This window comes from Sciurus carolinensis, chromosome 11 (assembly GCF_902686445.1).
Source record: "Sciurus carolinensis chromosome 11, mSciCar1.2, whole genome shotgun sequence".
Lineage (NCBI taxonomy): Eukaryota > Metazoa > Chordata > Mammalia > Rodentia > Sciuridae > Sciurus > Sciurus carolinensis.
Genome location: NC_062223.1, coordinates 116,274,481 through 116,302,397, shown reverse-complemented (window position 1 = coordinate 116,302,397; position 27,917 = coordinate 116,274,481). Strand labels below are relative to the sequence as shown.

General features: G+C 38.2%; 1 protein-coding gene across 2 annotated transcripts; it reads left to right on the top strand.

The window, feature by feature from the left end:
• The first annotated feature begins 84 nt into the window (after nt 1-84).
• Nucleotides 85-24,120, top strand: Bud13 (BUD13 homolog). Of its 2 annotated transcripts, XM_047519603.1 has the most exons (10): nt 85-407; nt 2,787-2,877; nt 6,623-6,707; nt 8,702-9,535; nt 11,072-11,289; nt 13,140-13,245; nt 13,607-13,745; nt 14,021-14,205; nt 14,425-14,506; nt 21,532-24,119. In XM_047519603.1, exons 1-10 carry the CDS (start codon nt 265-267, stop codon nt 21,623-21,625), a joined length of 1,977 nt encoding a protein of 658 aa, XP_047375559.1. In that variant the 5' UTR covers nt 85-264; the 3' UTR covers nt 21,626-24,119. The 2 variants fall into 2 exon arrangements, with proteins under 2 accessions (XP_047375559.1, XP_047375560.1); XM_047519604.1 differs by lacking the exons at nt 85-407; nt 2,787-2,877 and adding an exon at nt 2,968-2,992 and having other exon boundaries at nt 21,532-24,120.
• Nucleotides 24,121-27,917: the final 3,797 nt, after the last annotated feature.

Genomic DNA, 27,917 nt, shown 5'->3' with positions numbered 1-27,917 from the left:
GTGGCCTCACTGCTAGGACAGCCCTGGCTGCTGTGTGTCGGATGGATGAATGGATGGACAAAGAAACAAGGTTGTGTCGTAGAGTGGATCCCGGAGGCGTGCCCACTCTTCGTTATCCTGAAAAAGCGTCTCACATATTAGACTGGCAGTCAAGCCTACTTCGCCACTTCCGCTTCTGGCTCCACCCATTGGGCCACCGCCGTCGGTTTCGCGTTCAAGAATTTTGTCCCCAGCGCCGAGCCGTCTACCACCCTCGCCGCTGCCATGGCGGCAGCTCCGCCGCTCTCCAAGGCTGAATATCTGAAGCGTTACCTGTCTGGGGCAGATGCGGGTCTCGACGGGGCCCCCGAGTCCGGTCGCAAGCGGCGTAAAAAGCGGCCAAAACCTGGCGGGGCTGGAGGCAAGGGGTGAGTTCTGGCGGGGGCGGGGCCTGTGGCAACTCGCCGCCCCCTCACCCTTCCCAACTCTGCCCTCCTCCTCCCCGCTCCTCTCCTGCCCACCCCTGCTTAAACTCGGGGTCCTTTTTGGACTGTGCCAGGATCTGAGGCTACTGCCTTTCCCCGGCTTACATCTAGCGCCTCTGAGCAGCTGCATGTGTTAAAGGCAGGCTGTAACTTTCCTTTTTTCCCGCCTTTGTAGCCTTCGGACCTCTCTAGAGATTGTACGTCGTGCTTCCGAGGATCCTTTAACTAATTTGAAGCTTCTGTACTTGCATTTTTAGGACCCAGAATCTGCCCATGGGGTTTCCTAAATCCTAAGGACTCTTATCCCGATTCAAAGACCCATTCATGATCATGTTACTACTAAATGCTACCATTGACAGTAACATCTACGCTTTTCTTGTTATGCGCCAGACACCTAAGAACTTTGAAATATATGAACTTTCACAATACTCTTATGAAGTAGATATTATTATTCCCATTTTTCAAATGAGAAAATTTCGTGGCCCAGTGTACTAGGTTTAATAGTGTCCACTTCCCCAAATTCTCCCCAGTTCAGAACCTCAAAATGACATTATTTGGAAATAGGATCTTTGCAGGTGTGATCAGTTAAGATGAGATTATACGTAAAGTGGGTATTAAATTCAATATGACTAGTGTCCTTTTAAGAAGATGGAAGTTTTTCCACATACAGGGAAAATGGCCATGTGTACGTGGAAGCTGAAATTGGATTGGATTTTTGCTGAGCCAATCCAAGCAAGGTCTGCTGGACTACCAGAAGCTGGATGAGGCAAGGAAAGAGCCTCACAAGGCTTCTTAGGGACCATGACCTTACAGACACCTTGATTTTTAATTTGATTTTTGATTTCAGCTTCTAGCCTTCAGAACTGTGAGAAAATACATTTGTCTTTTTTTTTTTTTATACTGGGGATTGAACCCACAGGCATTTCACCACTGAGCTACATCTCCAGCCCTTTTTATTTTTTATTTTGAGACAGAGTCTCACTAAGTTGCTTAGAGCCTCCTGAAGTTGCTGAGGCTGGCCTGAACTTACAGTCCTCCCTTTCAGCCTTTTGAGTTGCTTGGATTTCAGGTATGTGCCACTGCCACCCAGCTGTTTTTGTCATTTTAAGCCATCAGTTTGTGGTACTTCGTTATGGGGATTCTTAGGAAACTAATGTACCCAGTGAAGTCAAATAGTTCCACAACTAGTTCATTTTCTTTTCTGGTTTAGTTCTTGCTTTATTTTTCTTTCTGTTTTCTTTCTCCTCTGTGTGACTTCTTTGGGAGCAATGCTGTGCTGTGAAAATAGTTTGAGCTTTGAAATCAACACTTCAAGATGAGAGCTTGAATCCTATCTGTGCCACTTTATTAACTTTTGTTGCCATGGGCAAGATGTTTCATCTCTTTGAGTCTCAGTTCTCTAATCTTTAAAATGAGAGTTAAGATTGAACAGTACTACTTACGTTAAATGGTTGTACTAGCGTTGTGTTCTAAAGTGCCTTTAACTTTTCAAATAATAACTCTTCATATCACAGTTCATCTAACAAATATTTATTGAATATAGTTATGCCTCAGTATCTTGGGGGATTGTTTTATTGTATAAATAACAATTTGTGTGATCCTACACACATCTTCCCATATTTAGACCATCTTTAGATTAATAATTATATCTAGTACAATGTAAATGCAATGTCAGTAACTGTATGCTGAATTATTTAGGAAATAATGACAAAAGTCTGTACCTACTCAGTACAGATGCAGTTTTTTCCCTGAATGTTTTCAATCTGTGATTGGTTGAATTGCAAATGCAAGACCCATTGATATGGAGAATTGATTGTAGTTCCTGTTGCCAGTTATTGAAAGGTTTTGAGGATGTCTCTGTGAATAAGAACACCTTAGTCCCAGTTCCATGAAGCTTAGAATTTCATGGGAATTCAGGCTTTATACAAACTAATTGATTTAATTACTTTGAATAAATACAATGAACATATCCCAAGAGTGTGCAACAGAGGTTTTTAGTCTAAGAGTGGGGAGACGGTAGGCAAGGAAGATATGTGCAAGGAAGTTATATTTATGCTAGTTCCTGGTAAAGAATGAGAAGAGTAGGTCAGGTAGAGGGAAGGAACTACATTTATGAAAATTGACATAGTAAGGAATTTGGCACATTTCAGGCATCCCTGAATAGTGAATTGAGGGGGCAGTGGCGAAAGATGAAGTCGTTATAGACAAAGACTAAATTGTGCAGGATTTTGAAGTTTATCCTAAATCTAACAAGTAAGCATTCTTTAGGCTGGCATCCCAGAATGACTGTTCCTTTTTGATCTTTTTATTGTTCCCTTTTAGAATGCGGATTGTTGATGATGATGTGAGTTGGACAGCTATCTCCAGCACTAAACCAGAAAAGGAAGAGGAAGATGATGGAGATTTGCCTGTGGTATGTCTCTTGGATAGACCTGTTGTCAGGACTTGGAAATGGTATAAGCTTCTAAATCTTGATTCCCATTGCAGGATACGTTTGTAGAGAGGGGACCTGAACACAGAGAGAAGAGGTAACACTTTCCAAAAAGATCTTTTAAATGTAGTCTTTTTTCAAGGTACTTATACAGATGGTTCCAACTTTTTAATTTAGTTTATAGTGTTGTGAAAGCGATATATGTTAAAGTAGAAACTACTTTGAATTTGATTTTTTTTTCTTGGGCTAGCATTATTCATGTATGATAGTATCTCTGCTGGGCAGTAGCAGAGAATCACAGCTTCCAGTCAGCCATGTGATCACCAGGAGAATCAAGCAGTCCTTTACCTTATATTGTGTTGCTAAGCTTAGATGTTCAGTACATTAGGTGTATTAAATATACTTTTGACTTAAGATATTTTCAACCTGTGATAGGTTTAAATGGATGTAACTACATTTTAAGTTGAGCATTTGTACACTGACTTCTCTGTTTATGGAAAGCCATATCAGCCTACGGATGAGAAAAGCGAGGCAGGACTCCTCAACACAGTAATAGAGCCATGATTAGAATTACCCATGGTTTAGTTTGTTGGGATCTACTTTAACAATGTTTAGGTTCGATTACAGGGAACTTTTTATTTGCCCATTTCATTCATTTTATTCAATAAAATTTATTCAATTTTAAAGATTAGAATTGTGTACTCTTGTCTAAGTACTGGAAATTTATAGATGAATAGAACATACAGTTTGTATTTTAGAGGTTATACCCTAGAATGAAAGACTGCATTTCATATAATTTCAGCAATAAGATAAATTCCATGTAGGCAACAAGTGCCAGTAGAGCAAAGGGGAAGTAGCACACTTTATATTCCACTGGGAGTCATGAAAGAGTAAGGATCTGAATTGAGTTTTGAAGGATGAGTAAGAGCCAGGTGGAGGAAAACAGACCAGTAACCTCCCAATGGTATATTCATGGAACCATGCTGATAATTTCTGAGAAACAAGTAAAAAGGAGAGCTGTTGATGGGCTGTATTATATTAAAAGATGGTAAAGATGGATTCCAGATGAGTATCAGTTTCAGTGAAATTCTAAAATTGATTTTTTTAAAAACTTTTTTATTATTAATTTTTTTTAGTTGTTGATGGGCCTTTATTTTATTTATTTTTTTATATGTGGTGCTGAGAATCAAACCCAGTGCCTCATGCATGTGAGGCAAGACCTCTACCACTGAGCCACAACCTCAGCCCCATAAAATGGATTTTAAAAAGATGGTTTGTTAGTAATTAGAAGTGAAATAGTGATCATAAGGAGCCAATTTAATTTTAGTCAGAATCAATCACTGAAATATAATATTTACAGCATTTGTTTTATTAGAGCAACACACATTTATTATAGAATGTTTTGGAATTATAAGAAAGTTTAAAGTTTTAAAAAGAATGTAATGATCACTTGTACCTTGACCATTTGGAGATAACTTCTAACATTTGGATGTATAACTCTTCAGATTTTTTCTCCTTATAGGTTATACATCCTTGGATTTTATTTATTTTTTCATGTACAAGTGGAGTCATACTTGTACATATGGTTTTGGGGCCTGCTCTTGCACTTACTATTACAAATATTTTTCTTAGACTTCAAAGTATTGTTTTTGCTTTTTTAATGGTTGCAAAGTAATTCTACATATTTTTAATTTAACCTATCCTATTACTGGACACATGGGTTATTTCCAGTTTTAAAATATCATAATGGTTTGATAAACATCTTGTTTATAAAGCACTTTAAGAATCCATTTCATTTCTATGAAGTGAAATTAATGGGTCAGAGGGTATGACCCTTTTGAGCTGTATTCCCACATTGCTTTCTAATATCTGCTACCAGTTTGTGCTCCCACTAGGGGTATATGAAAATGCTGGTTTCAGTAACTTTTCAGTAACTTCTTCAGTAACTTTTGGTTAACAACAAAAGCAACAGCCAATCTGACAATTTTGTAGGTGAACAATGGTATTTAGTTTCTTTCAGTAGTTGTGAAATAAGTAATTATTCATATGTTTATTGGGCATTTGTGTTTTGTGAATTTCTTCTTTGTCTAATTTTTAGGAAATTGAAATTTTGATTTTTTTCATTGATTTATTTAATGTAATAACATTGTAGGGATATTTTATCATTTACCTTTGCATTTTATTTATAAAAGTTATAATTTTTCTGTAATCAAGCCTGTTAATTTTCCTTTGGAATATTGTCTTTTGCTTTTCTGAAGGCTGAAAACCCTAAAAAAAGGAGGTTTTCAGGCCAGTGCTCCCTGCACTAATTAAAACAGATCTTGAATATTGAATTCATTTTTGTTACTGTAAGATCACTACCTCCATTACCAATAATGTTGACAAAATAATTATGGCTATGGTAGCATTTGTACATAAGAATAACTAATAGATATAACTTTTGAGGATTTACCATGTATTGAGTTCTGCTGAGCTTTCATGAATGGTCTCATTCAATCCTCATAGGATTCCTTTGAGTCCTGCTTTTACAAACAAGGAAACTGAGACTTGGAATATTTTGCCAAAGGTTGCATGGATGTTAAGTGATAGAGCTGGGGATTTTGATCTCAGTTCATCCTACCTGAAAGCCTATGCTGTTGTGCCCAGAGAGAGATCTCAAAAAAAGGTTATATGAAGAATGATAGTAGGATCTTGGGAGAAGAGAAGTAGTAGAGGAAAATTATGAGCTAGATTTAAATTGTAGTTTTGCAACTTGTTAGCTTGTGACATTGAGAAAGTTACTTCTCTGAGTCACAGTTTGCTGGTCAGTGTCCTAGAGTCTGTCTTTGCAGGATTATTGTGAGTAATGAATGAAATAATATAAGTAAAGTACAAAAAACAATGCCTCCCAGGTAGTTGCTACTCTGTAACTAGAATTCATTACAAGAGCCATCTTTGAAAGTCTTTTATGTGGAAAGGGGATCACTTGCATCAGAGGTCAGAATTAGGATCAAGGGAAAGAATTTACAAGAGGGTGGTTTAATAAAAATAATAAAATCAAGAACTTTCTAATGCTGCAAAAATGCAAATGGGCTGCCTTGTAAGATACTGAGTTCCTGGTCAATGAGTTCCCTGTCAGGGAGGGATTGGGCAGGTGATCATTTATTAGGGATATTATGGAGAAGAGTCCTATTTGTTTGGGAGTTTGGAGGATATCAAATGTGGTTTTATCTCTTAAAGATTATGTAATTCTGTGTACATATCAATTGCTCCCTTTGTAACCAAAGGGTTGAATTCAACATTCAAGAAGAAACTACCATCATGACTACCCATCACAAGGAAGGTTTTGTAAGAGCCCAGTTTTCTTCATTAGTGATAGGCATGGCAGTGAGTCAGCCTATTTTTTCACTCTGAGTGTAAAAATGTAAAAGGAGTTCAATTTACTGTACAAGTGGCAGTTATGTACCTGGAGGGTTAATAATGAAATGTAATGAAAGAAATGAACCTTTGAAGGGAAATTGATTAGATTATAGAGAAACATCTACAATTAAACCAGCACAGTGACAATCCAATGTTTATGGAGCAAACATAATTGAGGACCACTGCATGTTTCCTTATGACCACTCCTCACAGGTATGTGCACACTGTATATATTGGGAATCGAGTGACCATAGCTTCAGGTTCTTGAGATGATAGTGCTCCCTGGCTGCAGACTGGATTTATTCAATATAGTATCCTTACTCTGTAGGTGGCTGAGTTTGTGGATGAGCGACCGGAAGAAGTAAAGCAGATGGAGGCTTTTCGTTCCAGTGCCAAATGGAAGCTTTTGGGAGGTGAGTTCCAACAATACATGAATCTAAATTCCCATTTTTAAGGTAGGTCTTTCTTTTCTGAACTTTTATTTTCTAGGATTGCATAGTTTATTTCAGTGTGTCATTGATACTGAAAAATATCATGGGAAAAGGAAAGCAGGACTTCTTCAGAGGTAATTAGACATGGGAAGTTGGGGTATCTTTCTTGCTCTTATATTTTTGTGTTAGGTCTGCTGAGATCAGAAGGTGCTCAGCACTGAAGGTTTTTCAGCACTCACTCCTCTCTGACCCACAATAGGAGAGCCTTTGGTATATAGATAGGGTTTTGGGAGGAGTTTACAAAATACAGGGATTACAGGTATGTGCCACTGTGCATGGCAGGATCTTGTTTCTTTACAGGAGCTTAACTCCAGTTTACCCTGATGCTTGTTCCTTTTCACACATTCTGCCTTTTCCTATAGTTGTATTTCCAATTTTTCCATAATCCTTTTTCCTAGAAAGAATCTTCTGGTCTTTATATGTACAGTTCTTGGAAGTAACACACACACACACACACACACACACATACACACACAGAGTCCTTTTTCTTCTGCCTCACCTGCAGTACTCCATCCCAATTTTATTATAGGAAATATCCTCACCGATCTCTACCCCTGTTCCCTATTTATAATTATCCAGTAATTTAACCTTATGGATTAGGTTATTGTCAGGTTCTCCACTAGCATCAATAGTTTTCTCTTCAGAGTGAATTCTAATCAGATAGGCCTGTTCCCCAAAGTGAAGAAGCTGACTTGGTCTAATTCATTTATTTAGTAAGTATTCATTGTGTCCTACCCAATTTTCATTTGTGTTTGGGCCATGGAACTCAGTGACAAGAAATAGGGGGAAGAGGAGGAACTGGAGTTTAGAAATGTCCCACTTGCTATAAAGTTGATGCTCTCCAACAACTTATTTTTTCAACTGTGTATTTTTAAAGATTGCACATGAACTCTGGAGCCAAGTAGATCTGGATTTAGGTATTTACTTCTTTACCACATATCAGCAGTATGACTTTAGCAAATTATTTAGTCTTTCTATCAACTTTCTCATTTATAAAATGGGAATAACAGTATTTATCCCCTTGACTTGTTGTGAGAATTAAATGAAGAAATCTGTACAAAGCATTAGCACACAGGTGATCAGGAAATACTTCTTCTTTTTTTTTTCTGGTGATTTTTTTCCCCCTCTGACAAGGAGCACAATGACATGGGTTAAATGTTTAATAGCATTTCATTTTGATGTGCATGGGTTTAGTTACTTGGCCTTTTGAATGAAGACTGAGTACAAACTACAAATTTTCTTGGCTAAATATAATAGGAGCCACTGACCAGGAACTCTACACAAAAGAGATTTGGGAAAGAAATTGGATTGGGAGACTGGGGTTCTAGTTTGTCTCTTCTTTTTGGTAGCTGTGACCTTAGGTAAAAAGTCATTTAATTTCTAGCCAGATGTGCTGGCGCTCACCTGTAATCCCAGCTACTTGGGAGTCTAAGGCAGGAAGGTCATCGCAAGTTCAAGGACAGCCTAGGCAACTTAGCGAAATCCTGTCTTAAGATAAAAAAACAGAAAGGACTGAGGTTGTAGCTCTGTGTTATAGCACTGTTGTGTTCAGTCCCCAGTATTACAGAACAAACAAATGAACAAATCCAAAAACCCCAAGAAATCTCTTAGTTCCTCAGAGCCTTTTTTTAATGTCCATAAGACAAGGATACCTGCTTTACTTACCTTATGGGTTATAATAAAAAAAAAAATTAAAGTGTTTTGCAAATTGATGACTTGGTAGGCAAATGAGGGAAGTTATTTTCAAGATACCCATGAGTGCTGGTTTGCTGCAACTGAGCAAGAGAGCTGTGCAGATGTTTTGGACAGTCTGAGTAGTTCTGAGATGTGTACTGCTGGGGCATTTGTTGAAACTTTGGGTGTGAGGGCTGGACAGAGCATTTGTGAGACTCTGACTTTTTGCTGTTTGTGTTTAGGTTACAGTGAAGACATACCTTCACATAGGCATTTCCATCATGACACTCCAGACCCATCTCCTAGGCGGATCCGTCATGATACCCCAGACCCATCTCCTCCTAGGAGGGCCCGTCATGACACCCCGGATTCATCTCCGTCTGGCAGGGTCCATAATGATACCCCGGATCCATCTCCTCCTAGGAGGGCCTATCATGACACCCCGGATCCATCTCCTCCTAGAAGGGTCCGTCATGATACACCAGATTCATCTCCTAGAAGGATCCGTCATGATACCCCAGATCCATCTCCTCCTAGGAGGGTCCGTCATGATACTCCAGATTCGTCTCCCCCCAGAAGGGCCTGTCATGACTCAGACATATCTCCTACCAGGAGGGTCCGCCATGACTCCTCAGACGCTTCACCCCCCAGGAGGGCCTATCATGTTTCTCCAGATCCTTCTCCCTCCAGAAAGCCTCATTCTTCAGGTGTATCTCCTAAGAGACTTCATCATGATTCCTCGGGTATCTCTTCCTCCAGAAGGGCCTGTAACAATTCCTCTGATACATCCCAAACTAGGAGGACTTTTGACTCCTCTGACACAAGACATCCCAGGAGGGCTCATCGTGACTCCCCTGATTTGGCACCTAATGTTGCTCATTTACTGCCCAGAACTAAAAGTAGTAAAACTCCAGAGAGAGCATCTAGGAAGACCTCTCCACACCAGAAGGGCCCAAGACTCTCTCGTCCATCACTCCCAAAGAACATCAAACATGAGTGTGATTCGGACCTCTCTCCTCCACGAAAAAAGCAAACAAAAGCCCATTATGGAGATAAGAAACCACATGATCCTAAAGGTGAGCTTCTGAATGTCCCTGGGAGGGACTTAATTCTTAGGAATTTTCTTTTTAAAACTACTTGCTTTATTGGGTATGGGAATGAGTTTCTTTGGAAGAGTTTTGAAAAGCTGAGGGGCTGAACTCAAGAGAAATGAAAAATTACAGTGGTGGGAAGGGAAATTTTTCTATGTCATGTTGTTTACTTTCCCCACCCTATGTAAAAGTACTACATATTTGTTGCAGAAACCTTAGAATATATAGAAATGTATAATGAAGCAGAAAAAATGTGATACAGAATTCTGTCACTCAGGCAGTCATGGCTAGTGTTGTAGCCAGAGTCTGGGTTTTTTGGGGTGCATTTTTGATGTAGTTGACCCCTGCTCTGCAGAATATATGTATCTCATGTGTAATCTTGCCTGCTCTTTTTGCTTAACATAATCTTCAGATTTAAAAACATTTCTATGTTTTTGTAATTTTTAATGGGGTTATGCAAATGCATTTTCTTGGTTATTTCTTAGTTTTAGCTTTTTTGTTTGTTTTTGTTTTTGTTAGCAGTGATTGAACTCAGTGGCACTTAACCATTTATCCACATCCCCAGCCCTTTTTTGTATTTTATTTAGAGACCGGGTCTCATTGAATTGCTTAGCACCTCACTAAATTGCTGAGGCTGACTTTGAACTCGTGATCTTCCTGCCTCAGCCTCCCAATTTGCTGAGATTATAGGTGTGTGCCACTGCTACTGGCAGTTTTAGCTTTTACATTCCTTTAATGAACATCCTTATGTATAAACTGTTGTCCCTATTTTGGATATTTCCTTATCTGTGTCTGTATAGATTTCCTGGAAATCTAATTACTTTAGGTCTCTTAGAAAGCCAAGAAGTTGATTTACTAGGTCAGAAGATGTGGATGTTTTCAGACTGTTGAGACATATTGCAGTTTGTTTTTTTTGGGTGGGTGATTTGTGATGTTTTTATCTAGAACTTAGGCCTATATGGTGAACTTCTTACTTCATTTGTTCCTAGCTACAATTTTAATTTTAAATTAAAATACTTCATTATCCTTTAGTTATTCTAGATATTACTGACTTTGCACACTACAGAGGCTGACTTCAAGTTGTCTTGCCTGTTCTCTTGGGTGGAATTGGGAGTATCTGTACCGTAGATGAGTGTATTAAGATCTCATATACTCAACACAGTTACTAGTTACTATTTACTTGGGAATAGAATCCCACATTCTCCTATTGGTTTTAAAAGTCGTTGCTGACTTTGTTCTTCTTCCCTGTCATCCATCCATACTCGTGTTTAGGTTAGTAATAGTTATTCACAGGGGGACTAAATAAATATTATACCTTAGCTTGGTAAGGGGATTATCTTTTTGCGTGTGTGTTGCTTGAGAGCAAACCCAAGGCCCTGTGCATGCCAGGCAAGTGCTGTTGTTGAGCAACATAGCCCTAATTTATTCGTTAATTTTTATACTTTTCTTCCAATCTAGGAAATTTCATACATGTCATCTAGGAGATATCAAAGTCATGCTCTGGATCTTCTTCCTACCCAGGTGACTACCAGAAAGCCTCTGATTCAGATCTTTCTCCTCCACGGCATAAACAAAGTCCAGGGCACCAGGATTCTGATTCAGATCTGTCGCCTCCACGGAATAGACCCAAACATCCGAGTTCTGATTCTGACCTCTCTCCACCAAGGAGGAAACGGAGGACCAAATCTTCTGATTCTGATCTCTCTCCACCTCGAAGGAGTCAGCCTCCTGGAAAGAAGGTAGAGATTTCCAGATGTCATGCCCTTCTCTTAGAGCAACTCCTCCTATTTATTTAGCCTTATTTCAGTCAAAGAGAATCAAGCCAGAGAAAAAGGAGGTAGGTCCTGGTATAGTACAGTAAACCTTAGTTAAAAGGACTCCTAAAGCTTTCTTTTTCTTTGAGGGCTGGATTGGCTGTAATAGCCCAGATGGATTTGTAAACACAAGGCATGATGTTTTGAAAGTTTCGGATTTCAGAGCATTTTGGGTTTCAGGCTTTGAATTAGGGATGCCCAACACCAGATTCTCCAAGAGGCTTCTGCCTTTTCGACTTCATAATTCCACAAATCTCATTTTAATAGTTCCAGAGAAACAGATTGAACCCAGGTGCATTTTACCACCAAGCTACATCCCCAGCCCTTTTTATTTATTTATTTATTTTAAATTTTGAGACAAGGTTTTGCTAAGTTGGTGAGGGTCTCACTAAGTTGCTGGAACTGGCTTGGAACTTGGAATCCTTCTGCCTTCGTCTCCCAAGTCCCTGGTATTACAGGCATGTGCCATTGCACCTGGCTTCCTGTTTTTTTTTTTTTAGAATAAAATGAGAACAGGTTGTTTTCAGAGTGGAATTAGGAGAACAAACCTCGTGTCAGACTGATTGCAGATTTGAATCCTGCTTCTTCTAATTATCTCTGAAATTTGGGCAAGCCTCAGCTTCATCTGTAAAATGTTGGTAATGCTAGAATCTACTTCATAAAATTATTGTGAAAATTAAATGAGTTGGTGTAAGTAACACTCATAGCACTGTGAGACAAAGTAAGCATTTGGTATTAGTGATTTATCATTACATATTTATTATAGAGTAAACTGTAGGTCTCTGTATGTGGCACTCTGGATCAAGGTCTCTAGTCTCTCTTTAAACAGAAGTGCTTAATATATGAAACTACTTTTACAAATCATATTGTCTGGAAAGTCAATGTTTGGTTTTGTTTTAAATCTTGATAAAGCTTGATGAATTAGCAAAAGAAAAACCCACATGAACCTGTGTGATCATATTATAAAGAACATTAGTAGTGATAAGGGAATCTCACTTGTGAGTTGGTTAACAAACAGAATGATAGAGCCTGTGGTGTGCCTGTTTCTCTCCATGGCAGACTGCTCAGGTAAGTTTTCTCTGATGAAGACTATGAGAAGATTGGTCCTGGCTGGTTAGACCAGCCTGTCCCTAACTCTCTTCAGAAGAACCAAGTAAGGTCTATTTCAGTTGGACCCTTGGACGTTTTATGTGTTATTTAGTACATATACAATTTAATATTAATCAAATGTAACTATTTATGGATATAAGGGTATATCATACATACTGCATTTATATCTTGGAGTTTGCTAGCTTAATTCAAAGTAAAAATTAGTAGAAAATTTTCATTTGGTCATCTCTTCTATTATTGTCCTTACTTGATGATCTTAGGTTTACTTGAATTTGTACCTTACATGGAGTAGTTTTTCAGTGCAGTGTCTATTGGAACAGAGTTTGATAACAAGTTTCTGGTCAGGTGACCTGAAAGTGAATTGTCATGTGTGCAGTTTACTGAGAAGTTGGAAATACAAATGCTTAGCTCTCCTTTAATATATTATTGATTTGTGTTTGTTTACTCTTAAACTTGATGGGACTATTAAATTTTCCCTGGAATTAGGTCTTATTTTCTTCTTTTCTATGTTGTGAATTCTATGGTCAGTAATAAAACTATGAAACTAGAGTTTTTGGTTTGGTTATTGTCGATCATCTACAAAAATGCAACTAATTTTGTAAACCCATGCAGCTTACTGCTACATTGTCTCATTGATGTTGGATGCTCCCCTTTCCATTGCACAGGCTGCATACATGTATTCTGGGGCTAAAACTGGGTTGGTGTTAACTGACATACAACAAGAACAGCAGGAACTCAAGAAACAGGACCAAGAAACCAAGGCATTTGAAGGTAAAATCGTGAAAGTGTAGAATCCAACTTGGTTCATGTAGCTTCTCTTCTTTTTAAATATGGCTTTATTGGTTCTGATAGTTTAAATTTAATCGCTATCAGATTTCAGCTCTGGTTTTTATGCATATTTTAACCTTTCAGTGAGTCCAAGTGGAACTTTCCTTCTTAGAAGATGTCAGTTCTCAGGACCATCCTCATTATACCTCAATGTTGGTAGGAACTAGGGGGAAAAAAAAGAACTGCAGAAGTTCTTAATCTGGATCAAAAATCCAAGGCAGTGATTTCATCTGTTAGAATATTATTCCTAAATATTCTTTTGATACCTGGCATTTATCTTAAAAAGTATAATTTTCCTTTGTAGCTGAATTCCAATTTGCTGAAACTGTATTTCGTGACAAGTCTGGTCGTAAGAGGAATTTGAAATTGGAACGTCTAGAGCAAAGGAGAAAAGCAGAGAAGGACTCACAGAGAGATGAGCTATATGCCCAGTGGGGAAAAGGGTAAGGGCACCACTGAAAGGGAAAACAAGACCTCAGTGACTGGAGCAAGTCATTTTCTGCTCTTTAAAGCTGTTGTCAGGAATGGACATTCAGTGTGCTGAATTTCCCTCCTAAAGTGCTATTATATTCCATATTTACAGTTGGATTCTGGGAATTTCACTCTTCTTAATAGTTGACCTCGGCTACTACAAAGAGGAAGTTTTCTAAATGTAGCATTGTGGTCCATCTCATTGTAAGAGTGGAATTGTCAAATAAGATGGTTCTCTTTTGCCTAGGCTTGCCCAGAGCCGACAACAGCAACAAAATGTGGAAGATGCAATGAAGGAGATGCAGAAGCCTCTGGCCCGCTATATTGATGATGAAGACCTGGATCGGATGCTCAGAGAACAGGAAAGAGAGGGGGACCCAATGGCCAACTTCATCAAGAAGAATAAGGCCAAGGAGAATAAGAATAAGAAAGGTGAGACTAATGGGAGTTATCAGAGCTGGATGGAAGTAACTTCTTGAAGAGAGAATCTATATGCAAAAGTGGTTTTCCAGTACAATCTGAAATTCTTCATATTTTTCTGGGAGTTTAGGTTTAACACAGTAGGGATTTCTTTATAGAATTTTTTCTCTGTTTCTGTTCATCTCTGAAGATATAGATAACTAACAACTTTTTTCTCATTGCTCTCTTTAGTGAGACCTCGATACAGTGGCCCAGCACCTCCTCCCAACAGATTCAATATCTGGCCTGGATATCGTTGGGATGGAGTGGACAGGTGAGCTTAGTTCCTACATTTTAATTTTTGTCTTCCAACTGACCCTAACTTTCCCTACCATTCTTAAAATCACTCTGTATTCATCACATTTTCTGTTGTAATTATAAGGTGAATGATATGTACTTTGCCTGCTTCTTTTTCTGAGGTTCACAGATCCTTGTTTCTCATGCTTGTAACATTCCCCCTCATCTTTCATTTTCAAAATACTTTAAAAAGCTCTGGACAAACAACTGAAATGGTCAAGATAGGATACTCTGTGCTTTGGACATTGATCACTTTTTGTATTTTCTAAGGTTTAGATAGATGAGTGATGATTATGATCTAGAGCCTTCTATATATCTTTAAAATATAGTGCTTGAACCTTAATTCTCTTCATTGTCTTAGGAGTAAGTCCTGGTAATATTTCAGAGATCCCCAGCACACCTCTATTCACCTACTAGTATCTGCATGCATATATTCTAATTTCTTTTGTTATGGATAAACTTTATTTACTTCTGTCTAAAGTCACTTCTGTTTACATATTGGATCCCATCTCTTGTCTACTAAAAGACATCATTCTAACATCTAGCACAGTGAGTCTCAAATTTTTAAATCTCAGGACCTCTTGACATTTAAAAAAAAATTTTTTTTTTTTTAGTAGCAGGTGGACACAATACCTTTATTTTTTTTATTTTTATGTGGTGCTGAGGATCAAACCCAGTGCCTCACACATGCTAGGCAAACACTCTATCATTGAGCTACAACCCCAGCCCCTCTTGACATTCTTAAAAATTATGGAGGACCAGCTGGGTATGGTACTGCACACTGCTAATCCCGGAGGCCAAGACAGGAGGAGCACAACTTCAAGGTCAGCCTTGCAGTTTACCCTGTCTCAAAATAAAAAATAGAAAGGGCTGGAGATATAGCTCAGTGGTAGAACACTTGTCTAGCATATACCAAGCACTGGGTTTAATATCCCTAGTATAGCCCAAAACCAAAAAACAAAAATTTTACTGAGCACTCCAAAAAGATTTTGTTTATGTACCATATAGAAATTAAAACCAAACTGTTTAAAAAGTGCTTATTAATTCACTTTATAAGATAGTAAGAGCCATAAGTGTTAAATTTAATTTCTGTATTTTTTAACAAAAATAACTACATTTTCCAAACTAAAAAATAGAAGGCTGGCATTGATCCACATTTTTTGCAAATATCATTAATATCTGACTTAATTGTAGACAACTGTATTCTGTAGTTGTCTATTTTGAAATATTGTGTAGCTGAAGTGTAGGAGAAAATTCAGCCTCAGAGGTAATAGAAAAGGAAGGTATATTATATTTTCAATACTGCACAAAAGCTCAACAAATGCTAGTTCTTTACAGGTTAGTTATGTGGACTCTGAAACCCTTTCAGAGAACTTTTTATACTGTCTCATTAAAATCCACTGATCTTGTTTATACTTTGATTTATTTACTCATGTATGATTTTTTAATGATGTGCATTAGTCTTTTGAAAAATATTTGGTTTGTTGAGTTTTATAGGCTTTCCAAATGTTGACATGTATTCATTATACAATATTAAAATAGCTTCTATTAATATCATCTCTCACTTTATCACAGAAGTCTTTAAATAATGGAAGGCTAAAGTGTTCATGGTGATGGGTATAGTTCTTTAAAATTCTAATCTACACTTGAAAGCTTAAATTTTATCCTTGGCAGCAAATATTGTCAGTTGTTTTCCTTGAAGTAAAACGTACTTTGTACAGTACCTTTTATGTAGATCTCATCAGATTTTATATATAAGGATCATGACATCTTCAAATATAGATAGTTTTACTTCCTTTGCATTTTGGATGTCTTCTGTTTCATTTTCTTGCTCTGTTGAATTTGCAAGTGCTTCCAGTGAAGGTATTGACTAGAAGTAGAAAGAACAGGCATCTTTGCCTTGTTCCTATTCTTAGGAAGAAAACATTCAGTCTTTTACCATATGTTGTAAACTATAGGTTTTTTTGTAGATAGCCTTTATCAAATTGAGAAAGTTTCCTTCTGTTCCTAGTTGACTGAGTTGTTTGTTTGTTTTCAAAATTCTATGTTGGCTTTTGTTCAAAATATCTTCTAATTCTCCTTTTGGTTTATTCTTTGCTCTATGGGTTATCTAGGAGGAGTGCATTGTTTAATTCCAAATATTTTAATTTTTCTAGATCTCATACTGCTGTTGATTTCTAATTTAATTCCGTTTTGGTCAGAGGACATACTTTAAATTTTGAGCTTTTGAAATTTATTAAGTTGTATTTTATGGCCCAGTATGTTGTGTACCCTGTGAATGTACTTGAAGAGAAAGTATATTCTGCAGTTATTATTATATTAATATCTGTTAGGTTATAGTGGTGATAAAGTGTTCAAATCACCTGTATCCTAATTTTTTTGTTATTTTTTGTATTTTCTATCAGTTACTATCAATTGTGGATTTTCTTGTTTTCGCTGGTTTATTGCCATTTGATAGCTTATATTTCTCTGATGTGATTTCCCATCTGTTCATTCATCATGGGACATTTTCCTCTTTCTGGAAAATACTTAAAATTAGTGCTTTGTAGTTTTGTCTTCTAATCACAATATTTGATTCACCACACATTTGATTTCTGTTGACAATTTTTTCTTGAATGTGTATCACATTTTTCTGTTTATTTACACTTTTGGAATTTTAAAATTGTTACCAATATTATATGAATGATAAATTGTAGAGACTTTGGTTTCTGTTATATTACTCTGAAGTGCGTTGAATTTTATTCTGGGAAACAGTTAACATGGACATATTTGAACTCTGAACTCTCTTTTGCAGTAAACAGCAACTAGAATCTCTGCTTAGTTCTTTTAGTTTCTTGTGGCTACTTTCTCATAAAGCTGATGAAATGTCCTCTGCACGCGTGTAGTATAATGGTTATCCAAGGATTTGGGTAGTTTGTGGATAGAGAATTGGAGTTTATCCCTTTCGCATTTCCTACCCTTCCAGGATCCACCTCTCTAACTTTTTAGATGCTCTACCCACTTTTCACTGACACTTTAAGCCAGTAAGCCTGTAGCTTTTGGCCAGTTGAGAAATTGCCCAGTGGCAAAAAAGACTCCCAAATATCTTCTCACATATAGACTTCCATCTAGTTTCTGCCCACGTTTGGCCACTCTTTTATGCCTTCAAATACTTTCCAATACTTGTTTACTTTATTCGGGTTTTATAATTGCTATTTGAGGGTAGGTTAGTTTGCTTAAGTTATTCTGTCATAACTGAAATCCACCTTCCCACCCTATTTTAACCTTAGGCATTGTTTTTTCTTCCTCAGGCTACCATTAAAATCCAAGGCTTCAGTTGTCTTATTGGTAGATATCCTTAGAGTGGCTGTGGTTTCCATCTAGCTGACTACTGTAGTTTGTAGTTCACTGTGTATAGGCTCTTTGGTAACTGGAGGATTTTTCAGAATACTCAATTTCTAAGTAGCCACAGGTAGATCTTTTTATAGCTACAATTCTATAGATGTTGCCTACAGATGTGCCTCCTATACTGTTTATATGTTTGGGTTTTTTTTTTTTTTTTTTTTTTTTGGTACCTAAAATATAGAACTCCTCCTGACCTAAGTTTGTTTCTTTGTTTTTTTTTAAACTGGTTTTTAATTCTCATCTTTCCCAATTGCTTTTCTCTACTTCTCATTTTTGTTTATTCTGAGATTCCTCCTTTTATTCCCTTTGTCATGTTTGCCTGCATTTTGATCATCTCTCCTCTTCTTCCCACTTCTCTTCCTCTTCCTCCTCCTCCTTCAGTGCTGGGGTTGGAACTCAGGATCTTGCACACACTAGGCAAGTGCTGTACCACTGAGCTATACCCCCGCCCTGATTGTTCATTGTTTCGTCAACTTTTCTAGTTTCATCTCTTTTTGGCCCACTGTCAAAAGAGAATATTTCTACCACAGATCTATAGGATATTGCTTTCAGAAAGATCCATAAAATCAGTGAAACTATCACATATTACTTACAGAGAAACTGAGGCCCAGCTAGATAAGCAGTTTACTTCAACTTATGCAGCTTACCTGATAAAGCTGGAATTAGAGCCCTGGACTCCTGATTCTTGAGTTCATAGCTCTTTACACTGTGAGTTCTCTTTCAGTTTGTTTTCTGATTTTCTTAGGATTTGATTTATTCTTACGTCCTTTGCATGATCATATTATTTTTTATTCTTTTAAGTATTTATTTTTCAAGACAAAAATTAAAACCAAGCGTGGTGACACATGCCTATAATCCTGGCAGCTGGGGAGGCTGAGGCAGGAGGATTGCAAGTTCAAAGCCAGCCTCAGCAACTTAGCAAGACCTTAAGCAACTTAGTGAGATCTTCACATAAAAAGGGCTAGAGATGTGGTGGAGTGCCTCTGGGTTTTATCCTGGTACAAAAAAGAAAAAGACAAAAAAATTAGTGGTTTCCTTAGTGCTGTAGAACACCATACATCTTTCTAAGATTGGAGATGGTGCCATTTCTAATAAACTTTCCTGTTTCCTAAAGCTTTCCACTGCTCACCCCACTTATCCCTTAAGATGCTTGTTATAAGGTTTAACAGCTGTGTACTAGGTGCCAGGAAGAGGTCCTGATCTAAGGAACTCACCTATCTGTGGAAGCAGACAGGTAATTTTAAATGCTGCTTGTTTAGTATTACTTTGGAAGATATTCAAGGTGCTTGGAAGCACAAAAGAAATTTAGCCTTGGGAGGATGTGGTCAGGGAATGTTTTTTAGAGGAGCTGTCTTAGAGGATGTTAGTAACTAGCTGAGATAAAAAGCAAAGGAAGGATATTAAAGGAAGAAGATCTCACATGTGCTAAATCATGAGGATGGGGAGCACAATGGTGTTATGGGATGGGATCATGTGCAGTTTGCTACTGTTGCATAGCATAAAGTGTGAAATGGAGTTATTTGAGATGTAGTGGAGAGATGGGCAGGGTCCTGGTCACATCACACTTTGGAAGCCTTTCCAAGGAGCATGCTCTATGCCCTAGAGGCAAGGGGAATCATTGGAGCATTAAAAGCACCCTGTGTTTTAGATAGACAAATCATTATGGTAGCAATGTGAAGTATTTGGAAGATATATTTGGAAGCAGAACAAATATTAGATTGTTGGAGTAGCTCAGGCTACAGGTGATGAAGACCTGACTGTGACAGTGGTAGGAAGGAATAAGTGGGGAAGTGATTAGGAGATAAGGTGATGGGACCTGGGGGCTAATTTGAGGAAAAGAAAGGAGGGATTGTTAGATTAGGCAATGGGGAATGTCATTTATGACCTGAAAGTGAGCTAACTCCATGACAAAATGACATAAAAGCCAGGCTCTAATATGTTAAGGAATTAACGAAAAGCAAGAAAATGGAGACAGTAAATAGAGACAGGCTCTTTCAAAAAGTTTAGATGAGAAGGAATGGGGAGGGGGGTGTAGCTCAGTAGTTGAGGGCATGCTTAACATGCACAGGGTCCTAGGTTCAGTCCCCAGCACATTTACATGCACATGCGTGTGCATACACACAAATTTAGGTAAGAAGACTGAAAGAATGCTTAGTAATTAGAAGGGATTTGAGGCCCACTCACTATCTCCTTGAAATTCACCCTTGTATTGGTTTCCATGACACCTACCCCTGATTCTTGTCACTTATCAGTTCTTCTTGGCTGCCATTGCAAGGTTCTGTTCCTTTGTGTACCCCTTAAATGTTTCTCAGAGCTGCTTCTATAACTCCTTGCTGTTCTTACTCCATATAGTCTCTCTGACCGAATCATACCTAGTCAGACCTTCCAGCTACCACCTATATATATTGATTCCAAATCTGTGTTTTTTAGCTCAATCTAGTGTATCTAGTTGCATGACTCTGTTGATGGGCACTCGAGGCCCCTCAAATGCAACATATTTAAAACTGCACTCATCATGGCTTCTCTTACTTATGCCTGCTCCTGCTCTTGTGCTTTCTAGTGTTGTGGGTGGCAGTGTCATTTATCTGGTCACTCATGTTATGAACCAGTGAGACAAATTTACCTCCTCTTTCTTTATCCTTCTGTATCTAATCAGTCACTAAGTCCTACTGCCCATGTCCTCCTTCTTGCCATTACCTTTGTTGCCTATACCATTGTGGTGACCTTGCCTCAGATCACCTCCAGAGTGATCTCCTTGAACTGCAGTTTATGCTCCTGCTTTAAACCCATCCTTTCTGGGTGAGATTTATCTTTTCACCATGTCCTAAAGCTCATTATGATTTGACTTCTTCCTACCTTTCCAGCTTTGACTCAAGGCCACTCCTTTTGTCATACTTTAGGCTCCAGTTTGCTTTTGGTTTCCTACAAGTACATGAGTATTTATTGTTTTTGTATCTTTGCTCTTGTTTATACTTTACGCTGTCCTGGAATGACCTCCTTATCCATCTGTCTCTTGCCTTCCATTTCCAGTCCTCTGGTTAAGTTGTTCTTTTTTCAGACTTAGCTTAGGGACCACTCCCACAAAGCCTCTCCTGACCATTCCGTCCATCCCTCATGTCACCTTTTTACCATACCTCCTTCAAGCTGACCGAGGTCCCCTTTCTGTTTCTGAGATAACCCCATGCATATTTCTACCACAGTTTATGCCTTTTATTGTGATTATTGTTTAAACGTCTATGAGTTCATCAGGATAGGTGCTGTGGCATACTCATTTTAATACAGTGCCTACCACAGTGCCTAGCATCTAAGAATAACTCAATAAATACTTAATGAATGGAAAAATTATAAGAATTGGATGTCAGTGGAGAGTGAGTTGGGCCTTGAAATATTACAAGTTTGAAATAGTTGTCGAAGAGTAGGAAAAGGGTTTGAACAAGGATTAAGAAGAGACTAAATTGTGTATTTTGTCTGTTTGATTCTTTTGCATATGCCTTAAATATTTTCACATAACTGCTTTACTTTTCTCCCTACTCATTATATTGTGAACAGTTCTTTTTCTTTTAAAATACATGTCCAATTCAATGTTATGGGTGATGAGTATGTCTTTTTTAATTACAGATCCAATGGTTTTGAACAGAAGCGCTTTGCCAGGCTTGCCAGCAAGAAAGCAGTGGAAGAACTTGCCTACAAATGGAGTGTTGAGGATATGTAACTTCTCTGAGGCACTGCAGGGTGCTGTGGGTTGTGGTAGTGGGCACAGGACAGCCAGAATACAGCTGTAACGTCTGTCTGTGCTCATAGTCAGGGCCCACACAGATCAGCAGCTTGTCGAATGCCTGTTGTGACCACAGAAGAATATTCGAAACCTGATCTTTGGACTGAGGCACCTGAACTTCTCAGGTGTGTCAACACACCCTGGCTAGCTTTCACAGGAAGCAGTGATTTCTATATCCCAGAGTTGTTCTTGGCTAGGGTTATTCTTTTTCTTATTTCAATAAACATACATTTATTTTTTAAAATAAGTTCCTACCTGGGTATTATGTTTGGGGAAGAATTCCAGCTAATATTGAATCCTTGGGGATCTTGGGAGTAATGAATGGTTGGATTTTTCATTAATTTGAAAAGCAATGTGAGTAACTTTATCAGTGACAGATCTGTCTTGAGAAATTCTTTTTGAGAAAACAAGAATTAGTATTAAACTAGACACAGAAATATTGGAAACATGGTGTGTGATAAAGGTAGTGCCACGAATTAGTGGGAAAGAGATGGATAATAGTGCTCAGAAAATTGGCTTGTTATGTGCAAAAATAAAGTTGGGTCCCTACCTCATACCATATAAAACAAAAATAATTACTGAAGCAATTAAAGGCCTAATGAAATGTAATTTAATAAAGCTAGTAGGGGGTTTGCCTAGCATGTGCAAGACCCTGGGTTTGATCCCCAGCAGCAGAAATAAAATAAAACTAGTAGAAACAAATGATGGCTGTCTCTGTTACCTTAGGGGGAAGATAGATTTCTTAAATAAGATCCCAAAGCATAATCCCTAAGATGTGATAGCTTTGATTACTTCATAATTAAAGAGTTTCAATAGCCATAGTCAAAGCTAAAGTTGGGAATGATTAGGAGAAAATATTTGCAATGTCTAAAACTGACTAGGAATTGCATAATTATATAAGGAATTGAATAAAGAAAAAACTCCTATAAATCAGAAAGAAAAAGATAACACAAACTAAAAATATGCAAAGAATATGAATAGGTGAAAACCAAGAGAGAAATCCAGAATGGTTAATAAGTATATTACCTCACTAGTAATTAACTAAATGCAAATTAAAACATATAGTTAAAAGTTTCTGCTTTAGTAGCTATTAGTTTGGCAAAAATAAACAAGACAACTCTCATGAATAATGAAAACTCACAGGGAATCTATCTGGTATATCCATTTTGGAGTTCAAATGGTCTATACTTACTAAAATAATGTTGAGAAGCACTATTGCATAGTTCTTAAAAGAAGGCTGTGGAGCTACATTGCCTGAAACAGTCTCAGCTGTGTTATTTGTTAGCTGCTTACCTGTGGTGAGCCACTTAACTTCTTTGTGCCTTACTATCTTCATTTGTGAAGTAGAGATAATAGTGCCTACCTTACAGGTTTAACATTAGATAGGATGGTGCCTGACACACAGTAAATGTCATAAAATTCTTAACTATTGTTGTCATTATCATCATCAAATGTGCAAGCCAGCTTCTAAGATGGCCGGCCTCCTGGGTAGCCCCCTCCCACAAAGAATAGGACTGACTTGTGCAACCCGTAGGATTTACTGGAAATGTGTGACTCATGGAGCTAGGACATGAAAGACATTGAAGCATCTGCCTTGTATTCTCTTGGATCACTTGGTCTGGAGGAAGCCAGTTCCGTGTCATGACATTCAGACGACACTCTGGAGAGGCCCATGTGGAGAGGCATTGAAGTCCCTCAGCTGTAGTCAGCTCCAAGTAGCCAACCATGTGAGTGAGCCCCCTTGGGGGCTTCAGCTGTGCTTATTCCTTCAGATATTTGCAGCCCTTATTGACAACTTATTGAGTATTTTTTAAAAAACAGAATTACTGAGATTTAATGTATACACTATGCAACTCATCCCTTTTAAGTATGATTCAATGGTTTAGTGTATCACAGAATTGTGCAGCCATCACAAATAATTTTAAAATATTTTCATCACCTTGTGGATATAGGAAACCCCATACCTATTAGTATTTAATTCCCACTTCCCCTCAACTCCTCCAGCTCTGGACAACTGCTACTCTATTTTCTGTCTCTATTGATTTGTTTATTCTGGACTTTAATACGATATGTGAATGGAATTATCATACAATATATGGGCTTTTGTTTCTGACTTCTTTCCCTTAGCATACTGTTTTCAAGGTTCATCCACATTGTAACATGTATCTGCTTCATTTCTTTTTAAGACTGGATGGTGTTCTCATTTGTGGATATACACACTTCATTCATCCATATGTTATTTGATGGATATTCAAGTTGTTCCCACTTTTTGGGTATTGTGGATAATGCTGCATGAACAATTCATGTACAAGTTTTTGGATGTATGTTTTCATTTTTCATGAATATATATATATATATGGGAATATATATATATATGGGAATGTTGGGTCATATGTAACTCCATGTAACTTTTTGAGGAACTGCCAAACTTTTTCTGAAAAAGTATGTGAAATTCTGGTTTCTTTACATCTTTGCCAATACTTTTTATTACCTGTCTTTTTGATTATAGCCATCCTAGTTAGTGGATGTGAGGTGGTATATCTGATTATGGTTTTGGTTTTCATTTCCATAATGGCTAATGATGTTGAACATCTTTATTCAAATCCTTTGCCTATTTTCATATAAATGACAATCCAATTATTTATATACAAATATATACACACATATACATGTAGATCTGTATGTGTCATAGATGTGTACATACACAACACACTTTCATGTAAAGTATTCTCTACAGGGGCCTGGGGATGTAGCTCAGTGGTAGAGTGCTTGTCTAGCATGTGTGAAGTCCTGAGTTTGATCCCTCACCCTGGGGGCAGGGAACTTTATATATTTTGGTGACATGTCCCTTATAGGCTATATGATTTGCAAATATTTTCTCTCATTCTGTGAATTGTTACTGTTTTAAGCTGCTACAACACTTACTGTAGATAATTTGCATTTAGGGTAGGTAATTTGTTGCAAAGTAGTAGATAACTAATATATCAAATATATACATCAATACAGTTCCACTCCTGGCTATATCCTTCAGAGAGACTTGCACAAATCCTAGAGTAGTTACATGTAAGTATGTTTAACTGTGATTAGTTTGAATAACAAGAGCTAGAGGCAACTTAGATATCCATCACTAAGGGAATTGATAAGTAAAATTTTGTACATGCACATCATGGGATATTATTTTAAGATATCAGATGCAAGCTGTTAGGAACTTAGTGACATGAGACTCCAGGTGAAGAAAATGAGGACCAGTGAGATTTACAGTAAAAATTAGCTAGGCTGGGGAGATAGCTCAGTTGGTAGAGTGCTTGCCTTGCAAGCACTAACGCCCTGGGTTTGATCCCCAGCACCGCAAAAAAAAAAAAAAAAAAAAAAAAAAAATTAGCCAAGGCTTTTTTTTTTTTTTGTGATGCTGGGGGTGAACCAAGGTCTCACACATGATAGGCAACTGTTCTACCACTGAACCGCACCCCAACCCCCAACCTCAACATTTATTTTTTTAAGGAGAATCTGCACCTTAACTCATTAGAATAGGGTCTGTGGGAAGATCAGAATGGGACTAGAGTGGAATAAAAGAAAGGGAAGCAAGGAGGCCTGCATGGAAAGTGGCAGCGTGCGAGCACTCAGGCCTTTAGGCAGCTCAGTTCTAGGCACCTGAGGGTGCAAGTGCAGCTCCCAAAGCCAGGCTAATGGAATTGACATGAGTTACCTGTATTACTTAGTGTAGGCTAAGCTGCTAGGTAGACTCCCAAGAGAATTTTCTTCCCCCTGCTTGCTCCTATAACATCCAACTAGTTTAAGTTAAAGAAGTGGGACTGGGATTTTGTTTGTAGTCATTTCATTGAGGGACCAAGCTCTTGCCAACTTCCACATGGCTTCCAAGATTGCTTTGGACATTGTCATTTTAGTAAGCTGAGTAGAGGATTGTTTAGCAAATGTAAGGGGCCAGCTCTAGGTGTGGTATACACGTCCACTCATATTCTAGCGACTGTAACTTAGTTACATAGGTCCCTTTTAACACAAGTCTGATAAGTACACTGTTACCAAGCAGAAGGGAAAAATGGATGCCGTTGGACAACTGTTGTCTCTGCCATTTATATACTTCTCAAGACTCTTAAAGGTTGACCATCCTCCAGCCATTTGAGGCTACATGGCTTTTGAAATAAATGTTGAGATCTGAAGCTCCTAAAGGGATTCATTTCTCTAACTGGAGAAATCAGCTGAGGTCTCTACCAAGTTGAGAATCTTTTCCCTTCCACTGGTCAGTGGTTGTCAGATGAGCTTAGGCAGGGAGATAAAAGGTAAACTGCAACCGTGTCTAGAACCAGTGTTTGTGAGGTGGAAGTAAGTAGTTTAACAACACAGAAAGTTTATCATTCTACAGGTAGAATGTGGCAGAGTTGGGACTAGAACCTGGTGTTCTTTTTCCCAAACTGTACTGCCTATTTGGACCTTTGACTCCTTGCTGGAAACTTTTTTATTTTTTCCTAAGACCCAGCCATAGATCATCTAATGGAAAAACTGGTAAAATCTGAATTATATCTATAGTTTAGTTCATGTAAATATGCCAGTGTAAATCTCTTAGTTTTGACCAGTGGTACCATAAGATATTAACATTTGAGGACTCATGTAAAGAATATACGAGGCTCTGTACTGTCATTACAAATTTCTGTAAATATAAAATTATTCCAGAATAAAAAGCAAATTAAAGACAAAGATCCCAAGGAATACAGGGTCTGGACACTGGATTCTACTCTTTTTACTTTTGGGATAATACTTTCATAAGCTATTTTGCAAGCCAGCCCCTTTCCTTGGACAGAGGTGGCAGTGAGTACATTAAACTCCTAGTCCATTGTTACATTTATCCTGCACATCAAGGTTTTGATTCTATTATGGGTTCAGGTTTTAACTGTTTCTTATCTGTTTTCAAGCAAAGTCTGATGTGTAGGGGAAGCAGATGAATTCTTCCAGCTCTGTTTAGTAGGTCGTGGTAACAATGTATAAACTCCCTCCGCTCCTATTTCTCTGCCTTTAAGTGTGAGAACAGCACATCCTGCAGGGCAGAGACCCAGCACCTGTCTAGTTTGTAGTTGTTATTTGCTAGACTGGCTACTAGAGGGCAGTGTGCCACACCTTTTCTGGACTAAGGAGAGCAGGGCCCTGCGTCTAACTACTTCAAAGTGTTAGGTCTTGAACTTGCTCAAGGATATAGGTGGCTAAATTCAGTTGCATATTCCTCTCCTTCCTATCCCTACCTTAGATCCAGAAATGCAGTCCTGTCTCCATTATGGTGAAGATGTTCAAGAGAGACACCTACTATCTAGAGTTTGATCAAAATCTCTTACCTGGACTTTGAAAATCTTTCTGTACATGGAATTGTTTTGTTTTGTTTTTATCAAATTTAAGTCCTCTTGCTCTTCTCCTTCCCTGTGCTTTCTCCTCTACTTTCAGGTTCAGCCTTAAGAAGCGGTGTATGCATTAAAATGGTGAACTTAAGGGTATGTGAGTTATAGCTTAATTTAAACACATGCACGCATGCGCGCGTACACACACACACACACACACACACAAAGAACAACAGGATCAAACACTCTGGCTCAAATAGAATATAATTTCCACTGGAGAAACCTTGGTACTTTGTCATTGGCTCACTGGTTCAGGGTTAGAGGGAATGTCTCTGAACTTCTTTTTTCTCGTGTTTCCTGGAGCACTGACCTGGAACACCCAGTGCCTCTTTCCTTTCTTAAGAGGGTACTCCCCCTTGCTCAGTTAGCATTGCAGAGGGCAGAACTAGGGTTAGGGTGAGGCTGGGCAATCCAGTGAGAAAGCTGATTCTAGGCAGAGGAAGCTGTCTGGAGACTTCCATTTTTAACGTGAGCTGGTTAGCAGATGTGTGTCCTGAACTGCATATTTTTATAGATGTTATTCGGTCAGTCTCTCCTGATGTCCTGTTTTTGAGACGCAAGCTCTGAGGCTGATCTGTGAAAATAGGCAGAGGTTATGGGGTCGGGTTGGAGCTGAGTCCTATCTCCTCTATGACATGGGCTTTCTTTGCCACTTGCAGACTAAGTTACTGTGCCTGGAAATGACTCAGTCTGTCCTTTGTACCTGAATGATTTTCTGTGCCCAGTTGAGAAATTGCTTGCCTCAGACTTTATGCCATTGACCTTGGGCTTACACAACTTCAACCGTTCAGTAAACAAGGGCATGTAAGTGGTCCTGCAGGTGGTTT

Bases quoted from the DNA above. Each gene is read 5' to 3' on its own strand.
- Bud13 (XM_047519603.1), top strand. From the start codon at position 265: ATGGCGGCAGCTCCGCCGCTCTCCAAGGCTGAATATCTGAAGCGTTAC. The intron at 6,708-8,701 runs GTGAGTTCCAAC...GTTTGTGTTTAG, and splicing joins CAAATGGAAGCTTTTGGGAG to GTTACAGTGAAGACATACCT. The intron at 14,206-14,424 runs GTGAGACTAATG...TGCTCTCTTTAG, and splicing joins GGAGAATAAGAATAAGAAAG to TGAGACCTCGATACAGTGGC.